Genomic DNA, 25,310 nt, shown 5'->3' with positions numbered 1-25,310 from the left:
TCAGAACAAAATTCTTGTTTTCCCTCATTGAATGCTCCCACCACTGCAAGTAAGCTCTGGAAACAAAGTTTAAAATAAAATCATGTTGTTTTTCACTTGCCCTGAACGCTAGCAGTCCTCACACCGAGACCTTCAGTCCACCTCTCAATGGATTCTATTTTTTCACCAATGAGTCAGACAAACCGAATGCTATTTTATCAGCATGCATCAGTATTTCAGTGTCCTTAGATGTCAGTGGCTTCACCTTAACAGTACATTTAGGCTGTTTCCTCTAGTGAGAAACAAACGCAGACAAACGTGTACTAACTCCCTTCGCTCAGAACGGATCTTACAAAATGGTACACTAATATCATTCACATTTGCACACTCATTCTCAGAAAATGAGTCTTTCTGCTATGGATGTGATGATATAGACTTGCACTTGCAAAGCTTTATTCTGCAAACTGTCATTCAAGTGTGACATTTCATTTAAAATACTATCCAGTTTTTGTCCATCCCTGGGATAGGCCACCTTACATTATTTCACTTACTCTTCAAAAGGACAGGAAGAGTCCGTTTGAAGAGCATCTACTGATGCTCATTCTTCCAAGGAGAAACAGACTCAGAAGAGGGGAAGTGGCTTGCTTCATGTTGCGCAGCCAAGCCAAGACAGACGAGATTTTACCTGCCCTATATTTTTCTAACCTTGAAGCCCATACATATTCAAATGCATCATCTGGTCTTTCCAGGCATTCGCCAAAGCATTGAAAGGAAACTAAAAATGCACTGAGCACCTCCTATGTGCTGGGTGCTAATAGATGAAGAAGGAATCCATACAAATGTAAAGGCAGAAATTGGGGAGAAGTACAGATCGTTGCAAAGCTGGACACAGTTTCTGCCTCAAAAGAAGTAGACTTTGTTTGTTGGTTTGTTTGTTTTAGGGCCGCACCTGCAGCACATGGAAGTTTCCAGGCTAGGGGTCAAATCGGAGCTACAGCTGCCGGCTTATGCCACAGCCATGGCAACGCAGGATCCGAGTCACATCTGTGACCTACACCACAGCTCACAGCAATGCCAGATCCTTAACCCACAGATCAAGGCCAGGGACGGAACCCAAGTCCTCATGGATACTAGTCGGGTTTGTTACCACTGAGCCATGACGGGAACTCCAAGAAGCAGAATTTGATCCCTACTTTGGAACAGGAATTTTATTTAATGTCTCTAATATCACTGATTACTCCTAAAAATCTTGTAGGGAAGATGAATCGTTATTGCTGTTATCAGAACATGGTAACACTTATCTCAAAAAGTTGCCACGGGAATTCCATGGATCATACATAAGGATACATAGCTCAGTGCCTGGGCACATGGTATATGCGTGGGCAATGGCGCTTTCTTGTAAGCTGTGTTTCCTTCAGTTTACAGACAAGGAAATCTGTTGGGTGGGTTTAGCAACCTGTTCATCTTGACACAGCTCCCACAAGGTAGAGTTAAGCGTCAGCTCAAGTCTTCCTGGGTACAAAGCCTGCGACCTAGAATCCCCTCCCATGTCAGTTCCTCAAAGCATCCCAATTCTACAATGGACACAGAAAAACTAAGCAGGCATACACCCCTAGCCTACTTAAAAGTCAAGGAATGAACTTGGAAATGTTATGTACTCTTTAAAGTCCAGATTGAATTCAAGTCAGTTGAATGGGTATGTCAAGCTAAAAGCCATACTCCCTTTAAAATGACAATAAAGAATGAGCAGATGGGCGCTCACGCTGTGGCTCAGTGGGTTCTGAACCCGGCTAGTATCCCTGAGGTTGCAGGTTCGATCCCTGGCCTTGCTCAGTGGGTTAAGGATCCGGTATGAGCTGTGGTGTAGGTCACAGATGCGGCTCAGATCCTGCATCGCTGTGGCTGTGGGGCAGGCCGGCAGCTGTAGCTCCGATTCGACCCCTAGCCTGGGAACTTCCTTATGCTGCAGGTGCAGCCATAAAAAGAGGAAAAAAAAGAAAGAAAAAAATTCAAAATTCAAAAAGCCACTGGCCATGTCACCCCAGCCTCGTCCGGAATTGCGCACTCCCCTGAATGTGAATGCAAGGGGCTGGCTCCTTGGTTTGAAGGGCATGGATTGTGCAAGGCAAACATCCTTTGGGAAATATCAATATCAGTATCTCCTCTTCCTAGGGACCCCGATTTCCTCCTCTGCATCCGCTCTCCCACCACGGGGAAGGCCCACCTGAGCTCCCCCTCAGCACCCCAGGATTTCTATGAGCACCACTCCTGGGCCTCAACCTTGCTGCCTGGCTGTCGTCTGCAGCCCTCCTTCAGTAACGGCACATGGAACACAACCCTGGTGAATCTTCCATCTGTCTTCCTAGGCACGGGTTGAGTCAGGGATGTTAACCCTTCTTTCTGATCTGAATGATGAGCAACAAAATAACATTTATAAGCTGAGATTGGCTATAGTTCTGTAAGCGCCTCATAGTCATTTTCTTGAAAAGTAAGTAAATTCCTCCCTTTAAGCCAGTGCTTTTCCAATACCTCGGAGCTGGACAATTACCTGGGACACCGATGAAACAGACACACCAAGGAAATGCGCTGTTCTAGAAGACAAGCTTAGAAAGTCAATGATAGGAAAACCTCCCTGCTAATGTTTATGACCACCCTCGCCTGGAAAACACACCAAGGTAATTTAATTATACATCAAATATATTTATATTAAGATAATGTTGTAACCCATACAATGATAATTGCCAATTTCTTCCACCTTTTCACTGTCAACTTTTCAACAATTACAACCACATTTTTCAAGCATCCTAGTTTTCTTTTGTTAGGGATGTTGGTGAAAACCTCCAACACAGGGCTTCAATTTTAACAAGAGCGTTGGTAATGTGGCAGGTTGGGTATTATTTTAGGTCACAGTACAAGGACATGCTGTTATCAACAGGCTCCATATAATTTCCTGTGCTCCTCAAACGTCTCCCAGCAACTGCCCTGACGTGGCTCGAAATTAGCTTGAGCAATTTGACAGGATCACAACACCTGCCTTGGAGCTATAAGTACACATTTATCTCATGCAATTTAATGTGCTTGAGTAATATGCTAGATCTGGGTTTTTTTAATCTAACAAAGATATAAAAACAAAAAATAAGATAGGTTATCAAAAATCATTGGCAGTACCTAGAAGCAATGAAACAAATTCAAGGTTATGAAGGGACATTAAAAATTTTTTATTATAAAATATTGACCCTAAGAACGTAGTTTAGTAGTTCTTTATATAATTTTAGATTTTATTCCTCCACATGGCTGACGCAATTTAGAAAGCATTTTTAAAAAGCTGACCCTTGAAAGCTATAGTATAGTCTTTGTTTTTTGTGTAAAACTAACCTAAGTATAGCGTGGAATGCTGCATGTATGTTTTCTGCCCTATAGTGCAAAAACACGCATTGAGTGAAAAAAACGTATGGTAATGTGGCCACTGAGGAAAGCAATGGCATGAATGGTTAAAATGACCATTGTTTTGGAGTTCCCGCTGTGACAAAGTGGGTTAAGAGTCTGATTGCAGTAGCTCAGGTTGCTGCAGAGGCACAGGTTCAATTCCAGACCTGGTGCAGTGGGTTAAAGGATCCACTGTTGCAGCGGCTGTGGGGTAGGTTGCAGCTGCAGCTCAGATTCAGTCTCTGGCCTGGGAACCTTCATATGCCATGAGTGCGGCCTAAATGAATAGCTACCCTGTAAAAGTAAATAAACAAAAGTAAAGTGAAATTATCGTTGTGTTACAATATTAAACATGACGTTAAAGAGCTCATACAGTTTTAAAGCTGCAAAGGGTCTAGACTTCTAAAATATGAAACCCACACAGCAGGCCTCGTCTGGTTACCACCTTCCCCATTCCTCAAACAGGCCTCATATCTTCAGTCACAACCTGCCTGCTTCTTCCAGTGTCAGTTTTTGTCTGTATCGCAGTCATATTCTCCTCCCTCGCTCTTTTTTTTTTTTCCTTTGGTATTTTTGCTATTTCTTTGGGCCGCTTCTGCGGCATATGGAGGTTCCCAGGCTAGGGGTCCAATCGGAGCTGTAGCCACCGGCCTACGCCAGAGCCACAGCAACGCGGGATCCGAGCCGTATCTGCAACCTACACCACAGCTCACGGCAACGCCGGATCGTTAACCCATTGAGCAAGGGCAGGGACTGAACCTGCAACCTCATGGTTCCTAGTCGGATTCGTTAACCACTGCGCCACGACGGGAACTCCCCTCGCTCTCTTTTTAAGAGACTTGAATAAAAGAAAAATGCATCGTATACATTGACCCATATGCTTATTACCACGTCTAGTTCTCTCCATTCCTTCAGGAGATCCAGACTTCCAACTGGTAGAAAAGGCTCTTTGGAGGTAAAATCATTCTCTTGCCCAATGGACAAGATGCTCTGATGAATCACTGGCTACCATGTGAAGCCTGGAAATGGGGCCGTCCCTGGGAGAGCAGAGCCCACAATTAGATCCTGGGAGTATCTTCTGAGCACTAAACTGAGTTGCAACCTGAAGACTAGTATTTCTCAAATTTAACTGTGTATCAGAAAACATGGCAGATGTTTAAGCAGATGGCTGAGCCCTAGAGTCAAGAGGTTTTTCGATTTGGTAAATCTGGCATGGGGCCTCAGAACTGGCATTGCTAACTAGCCCCCAGTTGATGCTAGCTCAAGTACCACACTTTGGTTGGGAATCACTTTGGGAATCCTAAATATTTCAACTAAGTCAGCGAGTAAATGGTCATTTTTTTTTTCTTAAGTATGCTCACGTTTGGTTCCTTGAACCCAAGGAAACCGTCCTACCTGAAAAATCTGTAAGGACTAAAAGACATCTGCCCCCCATATAAATCTGAATTACTCTATCTCATTTAAGTGTTTATACACTGAAAAGTATACGAAGGGAAAACATGAAGAAATCATTATACAGAATAACACAGATTTCATAGTATATTTAGAGTGAATTCCTACTTCACACTATGCTACAATTAAATGTCATCACATCTGATAATAAAATATTGGAGGTACACACAAAAAAGATTTAATACTTAGATTTCTTTTTCTTATACTAGGAAGTTGCATGTGAAATATTATTTCTTTTGTTGGTTTTGGCTTTGGTGCGGGGGGGAGGGTTGGATATGCTGTGGCATGTGGAAGTTGCCAGGCCAGGAATCGAACCTGCACCACGGTAGTGACCCGAGCTGCTGCAGTGACAACGCCAGATCCTTAACCTGCTGCCCTCCAAGGGAACATTATTTTTCATGAACTTAAAAGGGAGGCTTTTGTTACATAGGAATATAATGAACAAGACAGATCTTACTTGACGTTGGTGGCTGCAGTAAAAATAACACTCTTCTCAAGACGTGCAAACCATATTTATTTAACACACAACTCATAATTTTATTTCTCATTCATCTTTCATAATCCTAACGAAACGGCCACTTGTATCTAAAGAATCAAAGTGTCCTAGACGCCCACAAATAAAAATACATATTTCAATAGCTAGAAACGTCTCTGGCTGTGATACTTTAGGGAAAATGAGTGGAGCTCAAGAGTGTAACTGTTCAAAGTCTTCCTGCTCCTAAGACAGGATCATTTGGTAATAAACTGGCAATCCTCGGAGTTAATGTATTCTTTGGCCACCACTGGCCACCTTCAGGTGGCTGTTCTGGGAACAACTGCTCCTCATCGTTTTGCCCTCAAAAGCATTTCCTTCCCAGTTCCCTATGGACGGCCCCAACGCACCCCTCTGCACTCCCCTAGGTAGGAGGTGTTGGAAGTATTTAACGAGGAATGAGAAACCAGTGCTGAACCCCAACATAGGACAGGGTTCTCTAGGTCTGCAGGAATTAATCCTTTAATTTCAAATTATAAAGAGGCTCAGGTGTCTCTGGAGTGGGGAGTAGGGTGGGGGGTTTCAAGCCTTGGATATTTGAAAACCAGGTCAACCATAACAGATTGCATTCGCCAAGTAAATCTTGCCCCCCCCGCCCCCCCACTTCTCCAGCCCTACCCTTAATTCCCATCAGTTCCATCACTGAACAACCCACCTTGTGTCATTTTTTCCCTTTCTTTCCATGGTTATCAGCAGACTTCACGACCTTATTAGTTTTCACCACTGGCTATTAAAACAGTTACCTCAATGTTCTCTCCTTTTAAAGACTCTCCCCGTTCCCTGTTCCCCGTTCCATCCTAAGAGCAGCACCCTGCCCATTTCTCCCTGGAAAAGCCAGTTCTGCTCCCCATTACAAGGGCTGTCCAGTCATGGTTTTGGCATTGAAAGGCTCCCTGTGACTTGTTCCCACTTCTCTCTCCAGGCTTCTCTCTGATGACCCTTCTGAAAGAACGCATTGACTTCAAGAAGCAAGATTAGAATCCATGGTGTTCTGCCTTCAAATTGTGCTCATGTTCTCCCTCTGGCTAAAATGCCAGTCCTCTCAGATCCAATACTTAATATCCTCCTGTTCTTCAAAACAGCTCAAACTTTTCAAGTGTGAGGTTCTTTGTGCCTCTTTAATACTGCATTCTACTGTCCTTGAAACCTACCTCCACAGTTCTCAAGGAAAATAACCAATTACTTTCATCTGTATAACCTCAATAACTACCAAATGCCAGGTCTTACCCCATCATAGCTGCTCAATAATAGCTGGTGCTTGAACAAACAAATGACATAGTAATTACATACATACGACACAAAGATCTGTATCTCTTAGTTTACATCTATATATATAAGTCTTTGGATCTCTGTAAGGTGAAAATGTGGTCCATTTTTAGTTTCAGCTCTTGAAGACAGTGATTAATTTATACCAACATCCTTTCTAATAATTACATGCATATTTTGGCCAAAGCATGTCTACTCACATGGAATTCCAATAAAACTGTTGAGTCTTCTGAATTTCAAAATCAATCAAGTTTCATGGAAAAATTAGTCTCTAAAGGACCTAGAGTTCTTTATTAGAAACAGCAAATACATTCTTCATTAAAATAATGAACTACCTACATACCAGCGCTGTCAATTCATTTACAAGGGTGGACTGGCCCACCAATGATTGTACAGACAACTCATACCATTTAAAACAGTTTACATTCTCTTTTCATCTTAAGTAAATTGAATTCCATTGTTTAGAAATCTAAAAAAACAAAAAAACAGGAGTTCCCGTCGTGGCGCAGTGGTTAACGAATCCGACTAGGAACCATGAGGTTGCGGGTTCGATCCCTGCCCTTGCTCAGTGGGTTAACGATCCAGCGTTGCCGTGAGCTGTGGTGTAGGTTGCAGACGCGGCTCGGATCCCGCGTTGCTGTGGCTCTGGCGTAGGCCGGTGGCTACAGCTCCGATTGGACCCCTAGCCTGGGAATCTCCATATGCCGCGGGAGCGGCCCAAGACCAAGAAATAGCAAAAAGACCAAAAAAAAAAACAAAAAACAAAAAAACAAAAAAATGAAAAAGCACAGAAATCTGAATAATACCAAATATGTAAACTGATTCCCCCTTGCTTTTCTTCTGACGTTCTCAGGAGATAAAAGAAGTTCCCAAAGCAGTTTATTCGAAACAAACCAAACAAATGATGCTAAATAAAATACTCTTTAAAGTAGAAAAGATACAAAAAGTAAAGAGACTAACTTAACAGAAAAAAAAAATAGATAAATGGCTTATTGGACTTGCACATGAAAACAACCACAGAACCTGTTTCCTTCCATGGTGACATGTATCAATAGTTTAGTTTTTCAACCAACTGCTTATGGCATTTGGAGTATGCACTGACACAACAATCAGCTGGAAGATCCCATCAAATGACAGATTTGGTATATTTAAGTACGGCGGAGAGGCACACTGCCCCCTCGACTCATAGAACATTATATCTATATTTAGGGAAATGGATAAGAATTCCTTCATTGAATCGAAATTTCTGGATACATTCTGGCTTTTTTTCTTTGTAATTTTCTTGCCCCTTCAATAAAATCCTCAGGATGCTGATATTATTTTCCATGTAATTAATTGGATATGGTTACACTTAAAAAATGAGATATGATTCCCCCCAATTAAATCTAAATATCAGTCATGATCACATCAATCCATTACTTTCACTGAAGAGCCACTCTATGCAAATACCTACTTTAAATGCTGACCTCAGAAATGATTGCTCTTAGCGCCTCAAGTCCTTCCTGCCTGCCCACCTCACAGAGTAGAGAGGGCAGAGCACAACACCAATGCCCGGTCCTCCTCTAGACATCGTTTTGGAGATATTTAATAAATGCCTGTTATATTTAACCGAAGCTCAGAGAAGTTAAGTGACTCACACAAGGTCACACAGTAAGTAACAGTAATGGAGAAAGAACAAATAGTTTGCTTTGTTTTTGAATTCTGCATTTCTACCCTCTCCAAACCTTCTCACTTGGTTTTCCCAAAGGAAAGATTATTAAATTCAATAAGACTTTATTAATAGCAGACCAAAGATTTGCCACTCAGGAGTCTTAAGATTCTCCAGGGACATTTGAGAACTTGAGGAATGTAAGGTAGACTGATGAGTGACATGTGCATGACGTCCCCAGAGGCCACACATCACGACCCAAAGGCTGACACATCCACCTTCCAGGCATAAAGCAAAGCTTCATGATGAGCTAATCAGAGTTGTTCCATTTTCTATACACACTTCTCTCGCTGTGCATTTCTATCAATTTGCCTCTCTTTGTTCTAAAAAAAAGAGCCACCTATTTTAAAAGTTGCATGCATTTGAATTTCAGGATTTCATACTATGAACACTACTTCTATAAGAGCAAAATGCAATCTCTCATGTGATTTATTCCTAATAGCCGAAATACGTCATACACAAAAGAACCCTAGTTAATGTCCATGAAAGTAACAAACACAAATATTCAACTTTCCTACCTACCGTCCCTTTCACTTTTATAGACAAGGAAAACCAAGGTTCTGAAAGATGCCCTCGCCCTGCTGACTCCATCGTTCTTATTCGGATAATGGTGCTAAATGCAATCACTCTAAGAATTTCAGTTACAGCTGAGAGAAATGCCCTTTGGTATGACGAATAATTCAGGCCCCGTGATTTCTGTTACCTGGATTTCTTTTAATGCTCAATGAATAAGGCATTCTTTCTTCTGGCCAGTATTTGAGCTTTTTTGTCCACTATCTCTGACACGAGACAGAAATGAGAGTCAAAATCTGCTTCCTAAAATAAAGAAAAAAGCTTTTTTTTGGCCATGCCCATGGCATGTGGCAGTTCCCAGGCCAGAGATCAAACCAGAGCCACAGTAGAGATGAGAGCCATAGCAGTGACAATGCCAGATCCTTAACCTACTGCACCTCCAAGGAACACTGAATAAAAGATATCTTTTAAATATAAAAATGAGGTCCTGAAATTTCTGTTCTCATTTTAAGACTCCAAATTCATACAAATATTTCCCCTAAATATGTGGTTTCAGAACAACTTTAATATGTTTGAAGAGAAGCCATCTACTGCCTTGGGAGACAGATTTCATCTCAGCTTACTTAGTATGATAAATGAGGAATAATAATTCTGACTATCTTTTAAAAATTATATGAGAAGTGAATGAATTCACATGTAGGAAAATATTTTCCAGAGTTCCTGTCATGGCTCAGTGGTTAAAGAATCCGACTAGGAACCATGAGATGGCGGGTTCAATCCCTGGCCTTGCTCAGTGGGTTAAGGATCTGGCGTTGCCGTGAGCTGTGGTGTAGGTCGCAGACGCAGCTCGGATCTGGCACTGCTGTGGCTGTGGTGTAGGCCGGTAGCTGCAGTTCCAATTTGACCCCTAGCCTGGGAACCTCTCTATGCCATGGGTATAGCCCTAAAAAGACAAAGGGCACACCCACAAAAAAAGAAAATATTTTCCAGCAAAGCATACTCAAATATAAGTAGATAGTTCCCCATCATTATCTTATATGACTAATGCAGCACTAATTTTAGGACTCAAATCTATCCAAACAAGCAATCAAAGGAAGCCTATCTAGCATAGAGCTAACAAATCAAATTATTTTCTTTTTTAAAAGAAATGAGTTCTTTTCACATCACTATTGCTCTTAAAGCTGATATCACAGATGGGGTTGGTCAAGAAAACAAAAACAAAAAAAGTCTATCACTTGTCTTTTGTATTTTGGTGAGTAAAAGGTTTAATGAAATGGCCAAGTTATTGTGTTGAGAAAAATAACTAGTTTTGTCTAACTATTTTGCACAGCAGAAAATGACAGCTTTGAAAGAGCAGTAATGACCAATTAGGAAATACATCCACCGTGTTTTGATTTTCTGATCTTGGCTCCTTATGCTCTCCAAGTGACTAAATCACAAACTTACGTTAATACCTGCTGTAAGAGGAGTTTCTAAGCAACACCAAACTCATTGACTTCTTGAAAAAAAAAATGTTTAGCCTACCTTTTCCTGGGAAATATCCAGATAAAATAATAAAGCAGGAAACTGGCGTATGCAACTGTTGACTTGGGATAATTTGCTGTTTGAACGAGCAACTAGGTACAATTAGGATGATGGGGCCTTTGGCGCGGAAACTTGAGCTACCACATAAATTAGGACTGAGGTGACACAAGGTCAAAGCCAGCGAGTGTTCTTATCAAGGTCTTATTTTTCTGTTCCCTTGACAAAGCCGTCATTCTCCCAGCCTCCAGTAAGATGATTTAGAGTAGAGAGAAGAATGAGTTCCATTACAAAATATAGTTTCTTATTTGCCAGGAAATGTGATCCTTGAAAAGACAAAGCAGCCTTTTCCAAAGAAAATGAGATTTGTAACCTTCTTGCCGCTATCTTGACGAATTTAAGAGTTAAGGGAAATAGCTTGAAAATTTATCCATGCAGGGGCCTAAAAATGTCCCCCCTGGTCCTCTTGGTCGCAGCAAGACTATATTTCTCCCCCTTCTCAGATATGATTCTTGACCTTGAATCCCAGGCCAGGCTTGGAATCTAAATTTCCCAGAGGACAAAGGCTGCACATCGCCCAGTTCCAGTCGATCTGAAGTTTCCCTTTACCCAGATCTGCAACGTAGGACGACACTTTTATTACCACTTGTGTGGACTGGGGACATCCCTCAGGTGCTTCGGGACCTCGCGCGCGCCAGGGGAAACGTGCACCTGCCTGTGCGAGGGCCGGAGGGTGAGGGAGCCGTGTGCATGTGTGTGTGTGTGTGTGTGAGTGCGTGTGCGCGGTTTTAAATCGAATACTGTCCGATGTCTCCGCTATCAAAAAAAAAAAAACAACCGCAAAAAATAACAAGAACTGCAAATCAGCAGAATGCTCACCCACAGGCAAACCACTTAATGAAGAGATAATCCCACCACAGAACATCCCATACCCATGAAATCCTCAATCATATGTGTGTTAAGTATGATCATAAACTAGAATGAGGGCCATGATGCGCTCTTCAAGAGAAGCAGCAAGAAGCAGGGAGGGAGACGACCTGTGTGTGTGTGTGTGTGTGTGTGTGTTGATAACACACGTATTTGTACAGTACTGGGAAAATATGGAAGTATAACCCTAAATTTAATATTAACTCCAAAAGTTATGATTAACGAGAAGACTGTAGCATTGAGAACTATGTCTAGATACTTACACCGCAACACAACAATGGGAGGAAAAAGCATGTATACGTGTATGTGTAACTTGGTCCCCATGCTGAACAGTGGAAAAAAATAAAAAATTTTTAAAAAACTAACGCAAAAAAAAACAACAACAACAAGACTAGAGGAGAGTCACAGCACACACACATTTAACTTACGTGAACTCGATTGTCCGCGCTTAGGCACGTAAGGCACATATTTGGCAATGAGGGGACGTGGGATCATAATTTAAAAGCATGGGAATCGGTCATTCGGTTCACGGAGTGGAGGCCCCAGGTGGGTGTGGCCATGGGAGTGGGGAGGTGACGCCACCTCCGGGAGCTGAGATTCTTATCTCCTAGTGTCCGCATCTGACCAGGCTGAGCGGCCCCAAAGATCAATCCAGCTAATCCTCATCTAATACCCAACCCACCCCCCGACAACATCATCTAGCCTCGGAGTCAACTCTCTTTTACGTGTGTTAACTCTGCTACACTAACGGAGAGATGGTGTAACAGACATGGAGCCTTCGCTGGAGATTTGTCAGGGCAATTTTTTCTTTTGGCTTTTGAGGGCCACTCCTGTAGCACATGGAGGTTCCCAGGCCAGGGGTCGAATCAGGGCTGCAGCTGCCAGTCTACACCACAGCCACAGCAATGCCAGATCTGAGCCGAGTCTGCAACCTACACCACAGCTCACAGCAACACTGGATCCTTAACCCACTGAGCAGAACCAGGGATGGAACCCATGTCCTCATGGATACTGTCAGGTTCGTTACCCTTGCGCCACACCAGGAACTCCATGTCAGGGTAGTATTTAAAGGGGGACCTGCTGCATAGCCCTGAGAACTCTACCCAATATTCTGTGATAATCTACATGAGAAATGAATCTGAAAAAGAATGGATGTGTTAGTATATGTATAACATATATACAGTAAAAAAATAAACTTCAGATATCTGATTTTTGTGCGACGTAGAGCCTGTTCTTTGCATAAGATGCAATGCGGCTGTATTGATTTTTATTCATATATGTATGTGTTTTTGTAGCAAACGTATTATATTTTAATAACTATAATATACAGATAAATTGAAATTTTTAAATATTTAAATACATAAAAAATTTGCATACTGTCTGGTAATTTAATTTCTGGTAAACTGATATTTTAAAATATTCCTTCTCATAGAAATAATAACCTCATAAAAATTGCTGGCCAGAAAAGTATCATAAGTTGACCATGTAAAGAAGTATGGGGAGGAGTTCCTGTCGTGGCTCAGTGGTTAAAGACCCCGACTAGGAACCATGAGGTTGCAGGTTTGATCCCTGGCCTTGCTCAGTGGGTTAAGGATCCGGCATTGCCGTGAGCTGTGGTGTAGGTTGCAGACGCAGCTCGGATCCCCCATTACTGTGGCTCTGGTGTAGGCCGGCGGCTACAGCTCCGAATCAACCCCTAGGCCTGGGAACCTCCATATGCCACGTAAGAAAATGGCAAAAAAAGACAAAAAAAAATAAAAGTATGGGGAATATATGCACATAACTGGTCACTCAGTCACTAGCAAATACATTTAAAAAGCAAAGGTAGGAGTTCCCGTTGTGGCTCAGCCGGTTAAGGACCCAGTGTTGTCTCCATGAGGATGCAGGTCCAATCCCTGGCCTTGCCCAGTGGGTTAAGGATCTGACATTGCTGCAAGCTGTGGCATAGGTTGCAGATTCGGCTCAGATCCAGTGTGGTAATGGCTGTGACACAGGCCAGCAGCTGCAACTCAGATTCAACCCCTGGCCCAGGAACCTCCATATGCCTCTGGTGGAGCTGCAAAAAGGGAAAAAAAAAAAAAATGACATATTCCTTTTTTTTCTCTTTTTAGGGCCACACCTGCAGCATATGTAGGTTCCCAGGCTAGGGGTCAAATCAGAGCTACAGCTGCAAGCCTACGCCACAGCTCACAGCAATGCCAGATCCTTAATCCACTAAGCAGGGCTAGGGATCAAGCTGCATCCTCATGGATACTAGTCAGATTAGTTACCACTGAGCCACAACAGGAACTCCTGAGATATATTCCCTTTAGCCTTAGAATAACCCCCTTAGAGATGCTAAGTTTAATAACAACAGTAATAACAGGTACTGTTTAGAGTGACAATTATATGTCAGTTATTCCATTGGGTGCTTCAAGTGTATTTTCTCCCTTAAACTTTGCAATAATATTTCCCAGAGCATTAATCAGACCCCATCTTAGAGATGAGCAAACTGAATCTTGTAGAGTTTACCAGAACTGCTGAAAATCCACCTATCTGGAATACAGGTGTTACCGGTATTCTGAACTCAAGCTCTCAATCACTGTACATATTCTATTTGCCCTATTTTAATAGACTTGAACTATTTTATTTTAAATAAAACTACAGCTTCAGACAGGGTTACACTTAGCTGCCAGTGACAGAAAACCCCAAAATGACAGGGGCTTAAACAAGATAAAAGCTTACTATTCTCATTTGCAAAAACAGTCCAGAGGCAAGCAGTCCAGGACTGGTGTGGCAGTTCCACAGTGTCTTGAAAAAGGCCAGACACCTGCCTCGTGGCTAAGCTATCCTCACAGGTGGCCACATATTCATCTCATGATTCAAAAGGACTTCTGGAGCACTACTCACAACAGCCAAGACATAGATGCAACCAAGTGCTCACCAACAGATGAATGGATAAAGAAGATGTGGTACATATATGCAGTGGAATATTACTCGGCCATAAAAAAAGAATGAAATAATGCCATTTTCAGCAGCGTGGATGGAGCTAAAGACGATCATACTAAGTGAAGTAAGTCGGACAGAGAAAGACAAATATTATACAGCATTTCTGTGTGGAATCTGAAAATAATACAAATGAGTTTATTTACAAAACAGAAACAAGATTCACAGACATAGAAAACAAACTTATGGTTACTAAAGTGGAAAGGGATGGGGAGGGATAAATAAGAGTGTGAGATTAATAGATACACACCACTGTGTTTTAAAAGAAACAAGGGAACTACAGTCATCATCTTGTAAAAAAATATATTTATACTGTATATATGCCCTGTGTGTATGTATGTATAACTGAATCACTTTGTCGTACACCTGAAACTAATTCGATGCTGTCAATCAACTGTACTTCAATTTTAAAAAGCAGGGACTTCTGGAACTCCAGGTGCATTCTAAACAGAAAGGGGAAAAGCTAAAACAAATACCTCCTACAAGTCGGCTCCCTTTTAGCCCCCTACAACGCCTCACCTATTTCTTCCGTCTCCTAACTAGTTGTCTTCCCACTGATGCAATATGCTTAAGTTAGTGAATCTTCAATCCACAGAGACATAAAGCTGATTTATCTCATCATTTTATTTATTTCCTTTTTTCTTCCCTGCTGAGGTATGATTAGAAAATTCAGATGAACTCAGCAAAGAATAAAATTTCTGTCATAGTTGAATTTATTGTTATATGCAAAACCACACAAGAAGATATTATTGCCTTGAGGATACAGAAACTTTTATGATTTGTTTTATATTTTTAAGACTGCCAGCGATAAGAAAACCCTCAACGGTTTTTGCTTCCAACCCTAGATTCAAGGCTTTAGTATGTAACAGGGGGCTTTGAGGAGTTTCCAAATTCTCCAGCAAATGTATGCAGAATAAAAATATGTTAGTGACAAGAGTAGTACTATTATTCATCAAAAAAAATAGAAAAGGGAACCACTTAATCTCTCCTATCTTTGAACAAAGTTTTAGTATTAGAAAAAGAGAGCTGTGCCAAATATTAATTGCAATTCAAATGTGACTTCGGTTGTGTAATAACACTTAATTGACTGAATGATGAAAAAGACAATCAAATTAGGGGTTTACCAAAATACATTCTCACTGCCTTCGTGAGACGTATACCACTGGCAGTCACCAAAGGAATTCTCCAATAAGATACTGATTTGTAGCAGGTTTACACATGTGATAACAAGCCCAAGGTGATTCTCTCCCACGAGAACTAGCATTACAAAGATTTGAAAATGGATTGGGCTCCCCCTCTGCAGCCAGCAGTCCGCCAGGAAGATGGATTATGTGTGTGTGTCTCTGGGTGTAACATGTAGATGCAGACATATACACAAATGCACCTATGTATTTACATATTCACATAAACATGACATAAACACATACATATGTAAATATGTTTGAAGACACTTATGAATTCACTCGTGTATAACATATGCACATAAATTTAAGGTAGCAAATATCTATTCATACACACACGTATGCTTATATTGGCAATCAGAATACACACGCATAAAGAACTCCCTCAGGCCTTACTATTTATATTCTTTATGTTATTTTTAAATACATACACATTATAAAGCAAGATGTGAAAAAACACTTAGATATATAATGTTAATACCTGAAGACATCAACTCTTTCAGATGCCAGGACTTGAAAGAAGGTGGATGAGCAAGAACCAAGATGACAGAAATAATAGCTCAACTTCTTGCCCCAAATCAGCAGAACTTGGAAATGAAAGAAATATGGTGGGAGTTCCCATCACGGCGCAGTGGAAACTACTCCAACTAGGAGCCATGAGGTTGTGGGTTCGATCCCTGGCCTCACTCCATGGGTTAAGGATCCGGTGTTGCCATGATCTGTAGTGTAGGTCGCAGACTCGGCTTGGATCTGGTGTTGCTGTGGCTGCGGCTACAGCTCTGATTAGACCCCCAGCCTGGGAATCTCCATATGCCACATGTGCAGCCCTAAAAAAGACAAAAAAGAAAAAAGAAAAGAAAGAAATATGGTGAACAGTGAAAGAAAGAGATGTTTGAAGAGGAGGGAGGGTGACTGAAGCACGTGATTGGGAAGCTGGGGGTTTTAAGAACCAGAATGCCTGCGATCCAGTCTTGAGTGGTTTACATACCTGTGATTAAACAGCTCCACCCCCGCTGTGTCAAGAACATTCAGGCATATTCACCAAGCACAGCTGACCCTCGAACTACACAGGTTTGGACTGCACTGGTCCACCTCTGCGTAGACGTTTTACAGTAAATACATACCACAGTCCTCCACCACCCCTGCTGAGCTGACCCGCAGCACTGCAGCCGCGGAGGGCCGAGGGTCAAGGGACATGCGGATTTTCAACAGTGTGGAAGTCAGCACCCCAACTCCTACCCACCCTGTTCAAGGATCGGTTGTCCTCAAAAGCTCTGTCAAAGGGAGTTGTTTTGATTTTGTTTTGGGTCAAGTTGATTTCCCCATTTTTGTAAGTGGATCAATGGAGGAGATGAAGGAACCGCCTGGAAAGGCAAACCTCTCAGTGGCACTAAGAGTCAGAAGTAGAAGCGCACTGGGTGTAAGTCTTGCAAACACAGAAATCGTGGGATGTCCAGTAAAGAAAAAGACTGAAAATTCCAGATCCAAGGATTAATCACACAGGACTGAGGGGAAGGCTCTGGAATCTTCCATCCAGATCAGTTACAATGGCATAATAGTTTGCAGGGACAGGAACACAAAAGTCAGGCTCCCAAAAGAGAGAAGGAAACGAGGACCAGAAGCCCAGACGCCCACGGAGCTGGACCTGATACAGTGAGGCCTGGTTTCCTCAAGCTGGCCAGGGTGCAGAGCTGGCCCAGCCCTGACACTGTGGAGCAGGGCTGCTGCTGAATGTGACACAGCTCCAAACACTCACCGACAGTCCTGGGAGGAAATGCGGAAGGTAGACTGAGACCCAGCAGAAGGTACGACATGAAAAGAGAATCACTTTGGGGGGTAAATATTTTAGGGCCAAGGATCAAGAGACAGTGGAGGAGGGGCAGCTGGCATAGGTAAGCATATGTGCTTGGCACAATTATCACCCCCATTTGATACTAATATTGTCCCCACTTCAGAGATAAGGAAACAGGAGTTGCCAGCATCTGAGTAACTTGCCCTTGGCTCCGTGGCTGGCAAGTGATAATGTCAGACCTTGAACCTTAGCAGCTGCTGGGCTCTAAGTCACTCGTCACCTTTTGGACCAGCGTTCTGATGTGCCTCACCAGCGCTGGTGTGGAAAAGTCTGGAGCCAGGAAAATTAGACTGTGTACCGAAGCCCTGAGAGATGGAAAGGACAGTCCTTGCAGATTCTGGACGGAGCATAAGTACAGGCAGGTGTTAATGGAGCTGGAACCTCTCTCCCTCACGTACATACAACATGAACTTCCTCTTGGACTTGATGGAAGGATGGCTGTGGTAGGAAGAAGGGCCCCAAAGATGCTCATATCCTTGTTCCTGTAAATATGCGAGTACGTCACCTGCCGTGACCGAAGGGACTCTGCCAATATGATGGAGACTTCAGATGGGAAGATTATACTGGATTATCTGGGCAGGCCCAGTCTAATCACGCGACTCCTAAAAAGGGAAGCACTTTTCCAGGCTGTAGTGAGAGAAGGATGTGCCCATGGACAAAGCTTGGAGAGTCAGCACATGAGAAGGTTCTGACACCTGTGACTGGCTCTGAGATGTAGACGGGTTCGTGCAGGGACCCAAGAGAGGAATCTAGGAGATAAGGGACACGTCCACTGCCAGCCAGCAAGGCAACGGGAACCTTGACCCTACAGCCACACGAATTAAACTCTCCCAGTATCGAATGACCAGGAAATGATTCTCTCCAAGAGTCTTCAGAAAGGCACGGAGCTTGAGACACCGTAAGCCCTGGGAGACCCACGTCAGACTTCAGACTCTCAGAACTGTATGAAAATACACTTATGTGGCTGAAACCACAAGGTCTGTGGTACTGTTAGCGCTGTGACAGAAAACTAACACAATGGCAGGCAGGCGATGGAACTTAGAAAACTATCTTGTCTCACTCTGTAGCTCCTCAGACAAGGAATTCATGAGAAAGGACTCTACCAGGAATCTCTGCTCCCATGACACGGGTCCTCCACCTCCAGGCTCTGAGCATCACGAGTCACAGATCAGAGTAATGATCCGTGTCTGAGGCCCATGGAGCTGGGGAGCTTTTTTTTTTTCGGGGGGGGGGAGCTCTGAAACCAAGAGACATGGGATGTCAGCTTTAGCATCAAGTCTCAAAACTTACTGAAAGTCTTTTGAGAACCCTATGGCAGAAGCTTACACTCTGCAAGTTTAAAATCTGTATCACAAACAAATTTGTTCCCATATATCCCCTTCTCTTTCCAGGGAACTTTTTCTTAAAAAAAATAACTGCTGGACTTGTCACCCTGACCCTATTTGTTCTAAACACGATGATGTTATAAATACGCTCTTTCAGATTATCAAGGTGTAGGGACGACCTAGTCCAAGGCCAAGGTATTTCAGTCTCTACAGCAGGGCTGCAGGATACCGTCCCAATAAAGCAGTACAGCTAAGAGAAAGTGGTATGTGGGTTTGGCACTTTCTTTGAGAATGAAAATCGAATTTGTCTGTGCCCCTTGGGGTAAGACAAGATGCCTTTATCCAAAATGGATGAACCTAAGAGGACAGAGTTCAGAAAAGAAGCTGGCATGACACGAGGGAGCTGGAGGTGGGGACTCCTGAATATGTTCTCCACAACGTCCAGAACCTGAACGTGAGGCTTGTGCTCCACTAAACAGCACATACAAGCCATGAAGTGGTCCGAACATGGGAGCAATGGATCGTTAGTGCTCTGACTCATGAAAAGAAGTGAACTGACAGAAAGGCACAGTGAGAGAAGTGTGAAAATGAAACAACTTGGATGAGCTCATCATGAAGGTTTGCTTTAGTTTTTGAAGGCAGACGTGTCAACCTTTGGGTCCTGATACGTGGCTTTGGGGGACATCACGCACATGTCATTCACCACGCTGGCATTCTTCAAGTACACATCCAACCCTGACACTCAATATATCTTCCACCACTTTCCCCACAGCCCTAAGATCCAGCTCCACCAAACCTAGAATCCCTCACTCTTCTCCAAACACACTTACATACTTTCCTGCCTCTACACCATTCCTTGAATATTTCTTCACTCAGAATTCCAACAGTTCCCCCTTTGCGTTAAAAGCCTCCTTCTAGTTAGACTTATGGCCAATGCTACATTTTTCTTGAGAACTTTTAACCATGGTATTTAACTCCTACCTTAATGAAACCCTCATAGAAATTTATGTAAATTATATACTTCATTGCCTTATAGCATTTGTTATTTCTCTGAACCTCCCTACTCAGTGGGAAGTTGTCGTATATCCCTCACTTTTTATAGCACCGTCCACAGCAAATAGAGTCTAACAAAGATGCAGCACTTTACGATATTGGCTAAACTGAATTCATTTAGCTCTTCCAAATTCCCCAGACTAAAACTCTTATAAGCAATATTTCTCAAAAGTGATTAGAATTTTTTTTTTTCTTTTTAGGGCTGAACCTGCAGCATATGGAAGTGCCCAGGCTAGGGGTCAAACAGGAGCTGCAGCTGCCGGCCTACACCACCGCCACAGCAACACCAGATCCAAGCCACATTGGTGACCTACACTGTAGCCTGCAGCAACACCAGATCCTTAACCCACTGAGCAAGACCAGGGATCGAATCGGCATCCTCATGGATATCAGCAGGGTTCTTAAACCATTGAGCCACAACAGGAACTCGAGAAATAATTTTTAAGAAACCAATATTTTATTAAAGTATAATCACAGGCATTGAGGTGGTTATCCAGGATGCCTCAAAGTACTAACTGAAAGTTTGTTTTCATACAACCCAACATTTGACCGTCCTCAAAGCAACTTATCACCAAAATGAGTTTACTCCACATTAGACCATCACACCCACAGGAACAACTGCTGGGCCAGACTGTTAGGCTGCAGAAGTCCGAGGATGATTCGTGTGACATATGCAACTGGAGCTGGGGAGAAACAGGCCACCTGTGACAGTATAGACGTCAGCACTCCCAACCAGCTGAACTAAAATAAGTGTGTTTCTTATGAGTCACAGTATAAGCATCCCGAAGGACTTCACTGTGAAAAAGCACAGTAGAGCTATAGCTGCTAGGCCAGACCAGTTATCCTTGCTTGGCCTTTGAGCTTGGGATCAATAACAGGCCCAGACTACATTAACGAAACAAAGTGGCTTCCACTGTATCAAATGCGCAACGGATGCAAAGCCAGGCTTCTTATCTATCCATCTCTCTATCTTTCTATCCATCCATCTATCCATCCTAGCTCACCTTTTGTGCATCACTATAATAACATGTTATATACATATACACACATTAATGTGTATCAAGCACTTACTTTGTGCAAAACGCTATTCTAAGTCTTTGACATGTTAAGCCCCACAACCATCCTGCAAGGTAGGTACTTTATGATGCTCATGCTACAGATGAAGAAAGCCAAGCTCAGGAAGTTTTAATTAACTGCCCAAGTTCATGAAGCTATTAAGTGCAGGATTTGAATCCTGGGAAATTTCCTCCAGAGCCCCATAATCTTTTTTTTTTTTTTTGTATTTTCTAGGGCTGCACCCATGACACATAGAGGTTCCCAGGCTAGGGATCTAATCGGAGCTACAGCTGCCGGCCTATACCAGAGCCACAGTAACGTGGGATCCAAGCTGCGTCCGAGACCTACACCACAGCTCACTGCAACATGGGATCTTTAACCCACTGACTGAAGCCAGGGATCGAACCCGCAACCTCACGGTTCCTAGTCGGATTCTTTAACCATTGAGCCACGACAGGAACTCCGCCCCATTATCTTAACCACTCCACGATACCCTGCCAGAACAGGCTTTTGTTTCTTCATAGAGGTGGGGGAAGTCTCTGGAAGCTGCTCTATTCCTGGAAATCACCTAAAGGGGCTTAGTAAATCAACTATAATAGAAAAAATAAAAACCTAAAAAAAGGGGGGGTGCTTATCACAGAGGCGAAGATGGTAAGAGGTGAACATCAAAACATAAAAAAGAACCTGCTACGTTTCTATCTCACTGGCTGTCATATAGGAACCGTTTCTTGAGGATGGAATTGAGCAGCTCCACTTAAACACACAGAATAAGCGGGCAAGATGGCAAGACTGCCAGCTATGCTGTGTGTGAGCCTGTCCTCACCGGCCTGGCAAACACAGCCGGTGCATTCACAGGGGCAGATTCGGCACCAGGCCCGCAGAGTAGATGTCAGCTAGCAACAGTCAGAAAGATGAGAACAGAAAACGAACAGGCTTCTCTCACTCTGGTTACCCCCTAAATAAAGGGAAGCGTGTTGCCTCCCACAGGAATGCACACACCAGCAAACCAAACCAGGCAGGACTCCGCTGCGTTTTGCACCAGGGAGGAAGGAAGGGCCTAAGACGTCAGCAGGAAACAACAAATCACTTGCCACGTTCCACGGGCCGTAAACAAGGGCACATATGCCACAGCATGCCCTCTGCATGGTTTACAGAAAGGAAACAGATCAGCGTCTTCAAGCAGGGAGTTTTATCCGATGGCAACCCAGACCAGCTTCACTGGCTGCAGACTGCATCCTACTTCTTAGGTTTCCAATGAAAGAACGATGCAAAACGTCCAGTAAGATGTGTTCAGAAGTCATGATATTGAAGAGGCCTTGCCAGAGGCAATAAAAGCCAGAGAAGCCAGGTAACCGTTGAATTTGGAATGAAATATTAGACCATACTTAGCTTTCATTCCAAAGGGCCGCCCTTAATAACGCGGCAGCTGGTGAGGCTGACAAAGGAAAAATAAGCTGTGACATCCAATGCATTTAAAGGGTTGAGTTGCAGCCTTCAAAGCTAAACAAGCACACAGAAGCACCTGTGCCCCTTGAATTACTAATGTGACTTTTTTTTCATGACCAAAGAACCTGCATATTAAGTATCCTCCAGGCACTTCTGGGCCCAGGTGCCGGGGGGAGGGGGGGAATTTTTTCTTTTTTCTTTTCTTTTTTTTTTTTCTTTTTTTTTGCTGTGAACTCATTCTTGATCTCTCCGGTAGTGTTGGAGTCTCATTATCAGCTATACTGTGGGTAAAATAAGGTGATTTTTTTTTCCTACAAGTCTGCTGGAAATGCACTGTGCTGTCCTTACACTGGCAGAGTGTCTGCATCATGGACAGTGACCTAACTGAAGTTCCTGGCCCTGAGTACATGGCACGGTTACATGAACGGGCTAGAGATGAGGGGTGTTCTCTGCAAAGAAATAGCTTGACCCTTTCCAGCATCAGGACCCGAATCACTCCTTCAAAATGTCCAAGGGGGATCAATTTATTTTCATGCCAACCTTACAAAACACCAAACCATGCAAGCCAAACCATGCGAGCAGTTAAAACAATGCAAAAGCCATCACTTCCAAGTAAAGAGGGGCCTGCTTGTTTTTTCCTTGTTACAATTTTCTCACCTGTAAACTCTCCCCCTCAGTAGGAGAGGGCAAATTCGCGTTCAAAAGACACAATCTGCTTCCCTGGAATTGAGGAAAATAAGATTCCTCTGTGTTTCTTTGGTAAAAACAAAATAAAGGCCAGAAACAAACACAACACTGTAAACCAACTACACCTCAATTAAAAAAAAAAAAAATACAGGCTTAATTTCTGCAAATATTATGTTTAACATTTATGACTGGGGTAGGAGAGCCCAGCGTAACAACTCCATGTATGAGGAAGGTGGGAGATTTGGTTCGTCATAAGGAATTCAAAAGCCAAGTGAGACTGATAATTAAGTGAATCTACAAATATTATTTGCACTTACGTTTGGACCCCAGGGCGGGGATCAGTGTTACAAGATGACTCCAGCACTGACTACCAACAGGGAGGCCTTCGCGGTGGCACTAATTTCCAGGGCTGTTAGAGGGGTTGTCCCCACCTTTCCCTCCCCAGGAAGTGGCAGAAGCCCCGGGAGCGCGTGCAGCCCGCGGGGCCACGCGGCGGGACCAGCGCCGCCCCCTTACCTGCGCAGGTGCTGCCGTCGTAGGTCTCGCACACCCACTCGTGGCACTCGCACAGGGGCCCGAAGTACACGCCCGGCTCGCTCACGTGACAGATGCAGACCCCGCAGTCGCACCGGCCGCGGCCGTGGCACAGAGCGCCCCCTGGGGGCTGCCCGGGCGCCCGGCACCGGCGCTCCGACTCGGCCCGGGACAGCCTGCACGCGGCGCCCGGCCCGCTTCTGCAGGGGCGACAAACCACAGCAGGGCCACGGTCAAGCCCAGACACTGCCCCTGTGATCCGAACCCACGTTGCCTTCACCTTGCCTCCCAGGGTCCACCCAGACCCCAAACGGAGACGTACAACCCTCTGGATAGGAAGCCCGAGGCCCCCCATTTGGAGGCCAAGCTGCCACCAGCCGTGGGCCACCACCGAAGAAGTGACCAGACCCAAGGTGTCTAAGAGGTGACCTGCCCACCTAGGAACAGGACCGTATGCCAGGTGGACTAAGTGACCCGGCCCTACCTCTTGGTAATTTGCCGCTGAATCTTACATGCGCATTTAAGTAAGAATTAATCCAAACTATGACACTTGGCTGACTTTTCAGTTCTCTTTAAAAAGTCCTGCGGCTAGCTAGGGGCAGTTATTTTCTGAAAAAGAAGAGATGAGTATATAGAAAGAGCTATACATGTTATGAGAGCACAGGATATAGCGTTTTTTCAAGTTGCAATATGCTTATAACCTTTACTTTTAAAACGTACACGTTTAATAGACTTGGGGTTGCCCAGAGGGAGGGGGAGGGAATGGGAGGGACTGGGAGTCTGGGGTTAGTAGATGCAAACTATTGCATTTGGAACAGATAAGCAATGAGATTCTGCTGTGTAGTCCAAGGAGCTATATCTGATCACTTGTGATGGAACATGGTGGAGGATACAGTGAGAAAAAGAATGTGGGTGGCTTCGCTGTACAGCAGAAATTGACAGAATATTGTAAATCAGCTATAATAAAACATTTTTTAAAAAACATGAAAGTTTCGTTATTGTGATGTGACTCTCAGAATGTACTGCAAAATGTAACACAGACCCCGTGAAATAATTCTGCCTTATAGGTGGTGAGAAAACACAGGTACACAGAGGTTGGCACAAGTTCCTCTTGCTATGTATTGGAATAGGAGGAAGTCATATATTGATTCAATGATTGTATTTTTTCCAAAGGAAAAGCAACAGGACAGGGGTAAAGCAGCACACTGTGTAGATATAAGGAAAGGAACAGGTTGAAAATAGTTTATCCCGCGTCCAACTTTCTAACTGCTCTTGGCTTAAGGCGGCCATCCCCAACCTTGAGTTCTGCCACGTAAAGCAGGGCAGATCTGTCTTAAAGAAAAACAAACCAGACTTACCTCAGGGATGGCGAGAAGCTTTGGGGAACAGCTGACAGTCCCGCAAAGAGAAGGGAGGACGCCAGCAGCAAGAAGTTCCTGAAGCCGGCGGGACGCATGCTGAGTGTCCCAGGGGGGCCGGGAGGCAGCCGCGCTTCTGCCAGGTGGGGCTCCCCGGGGGGAGGGGAGGCTGCAGGGGGAGAGGGGCCACGGGCAGATGGCCGGGCAGACGGACCCCCAGAAGCCCAGGCGTGCAGGTCCCGGGCTTTCCCCGGAGCTGCGAGTGCCTTGATGAGCTGCCTGCGAGGATTTGGGCAGCGGCACCGTTCTGGGCGGGGTGCTGGTACCAAACTCCTCAAGTGGAGAGTCTAGGCAGGGAGGTAATTAGAAACAGTTGTACAAGCAGATGGTTTATTTTGACATTAAAAAAAAAGTCCTGTTCACAGATTTAAGAAAATCGTTTCTTTCTTCAAGTTCAGGCCCCAGAAATACTTGACAAGAGGATATTGAGCTGGCTGATATTAAAGGGA

At 43.8% G+C, this 25,310-nt stretch overlaps 1 protein-coding gene across 1 annotated transcript in view; it reads right to left on the bottom strand.

Annotated features, from left to right (window-relative positions):
* ITGBL1 (integrin subunit beta like 1) overlaps positions 1-25,096 on the bottom strand; it is a 206,434-nt gene extending 181,338 nt beyond the window's left edge. Inside the window, exons 1-2 of the mRNA XM_005668526.4 lie at positions 24,802-25,096; positions 23,426-23,643 (exon numbers count right to left, since the gene is read on the bottom strand). Coding sequence (XP_005668583.2) covers positions 23,426-23,643; positions 24,802-24,899 — 316 coding nt within the window. The 5' untranslated portion in view covers positions 24,900-25,096. The remainder of the gene's footprint in view (positions 1-23,425; positions 23,644-24,801) is intronic.
* Between the last annotated feature and the right edge of the window lie 214 nt (positions 25,097-25,310).

This window comes from Sus scrofa, chromosome 11, assembly GCF_054392235.1.
Source record: "Sus scrofa isolate SSC_HxYL_T2T_F1_AM1 chromosome 11, Sscrofa_HxYL_maternal_Yorkshire_Landrace_v2.0, whole genome shotgun sequence".
NCBI classification, from domain to species: domain Eukaryota; kingdom Metazoa; phylum Chordata; class Mammalia; order Artiodactyla; family Suidae; genus Sus; species Sus scrofa.
Note: the sequence above shows the minus strand (reverse complement) of the source record. Positions and strands in the feature narration are given on the sequence as shown.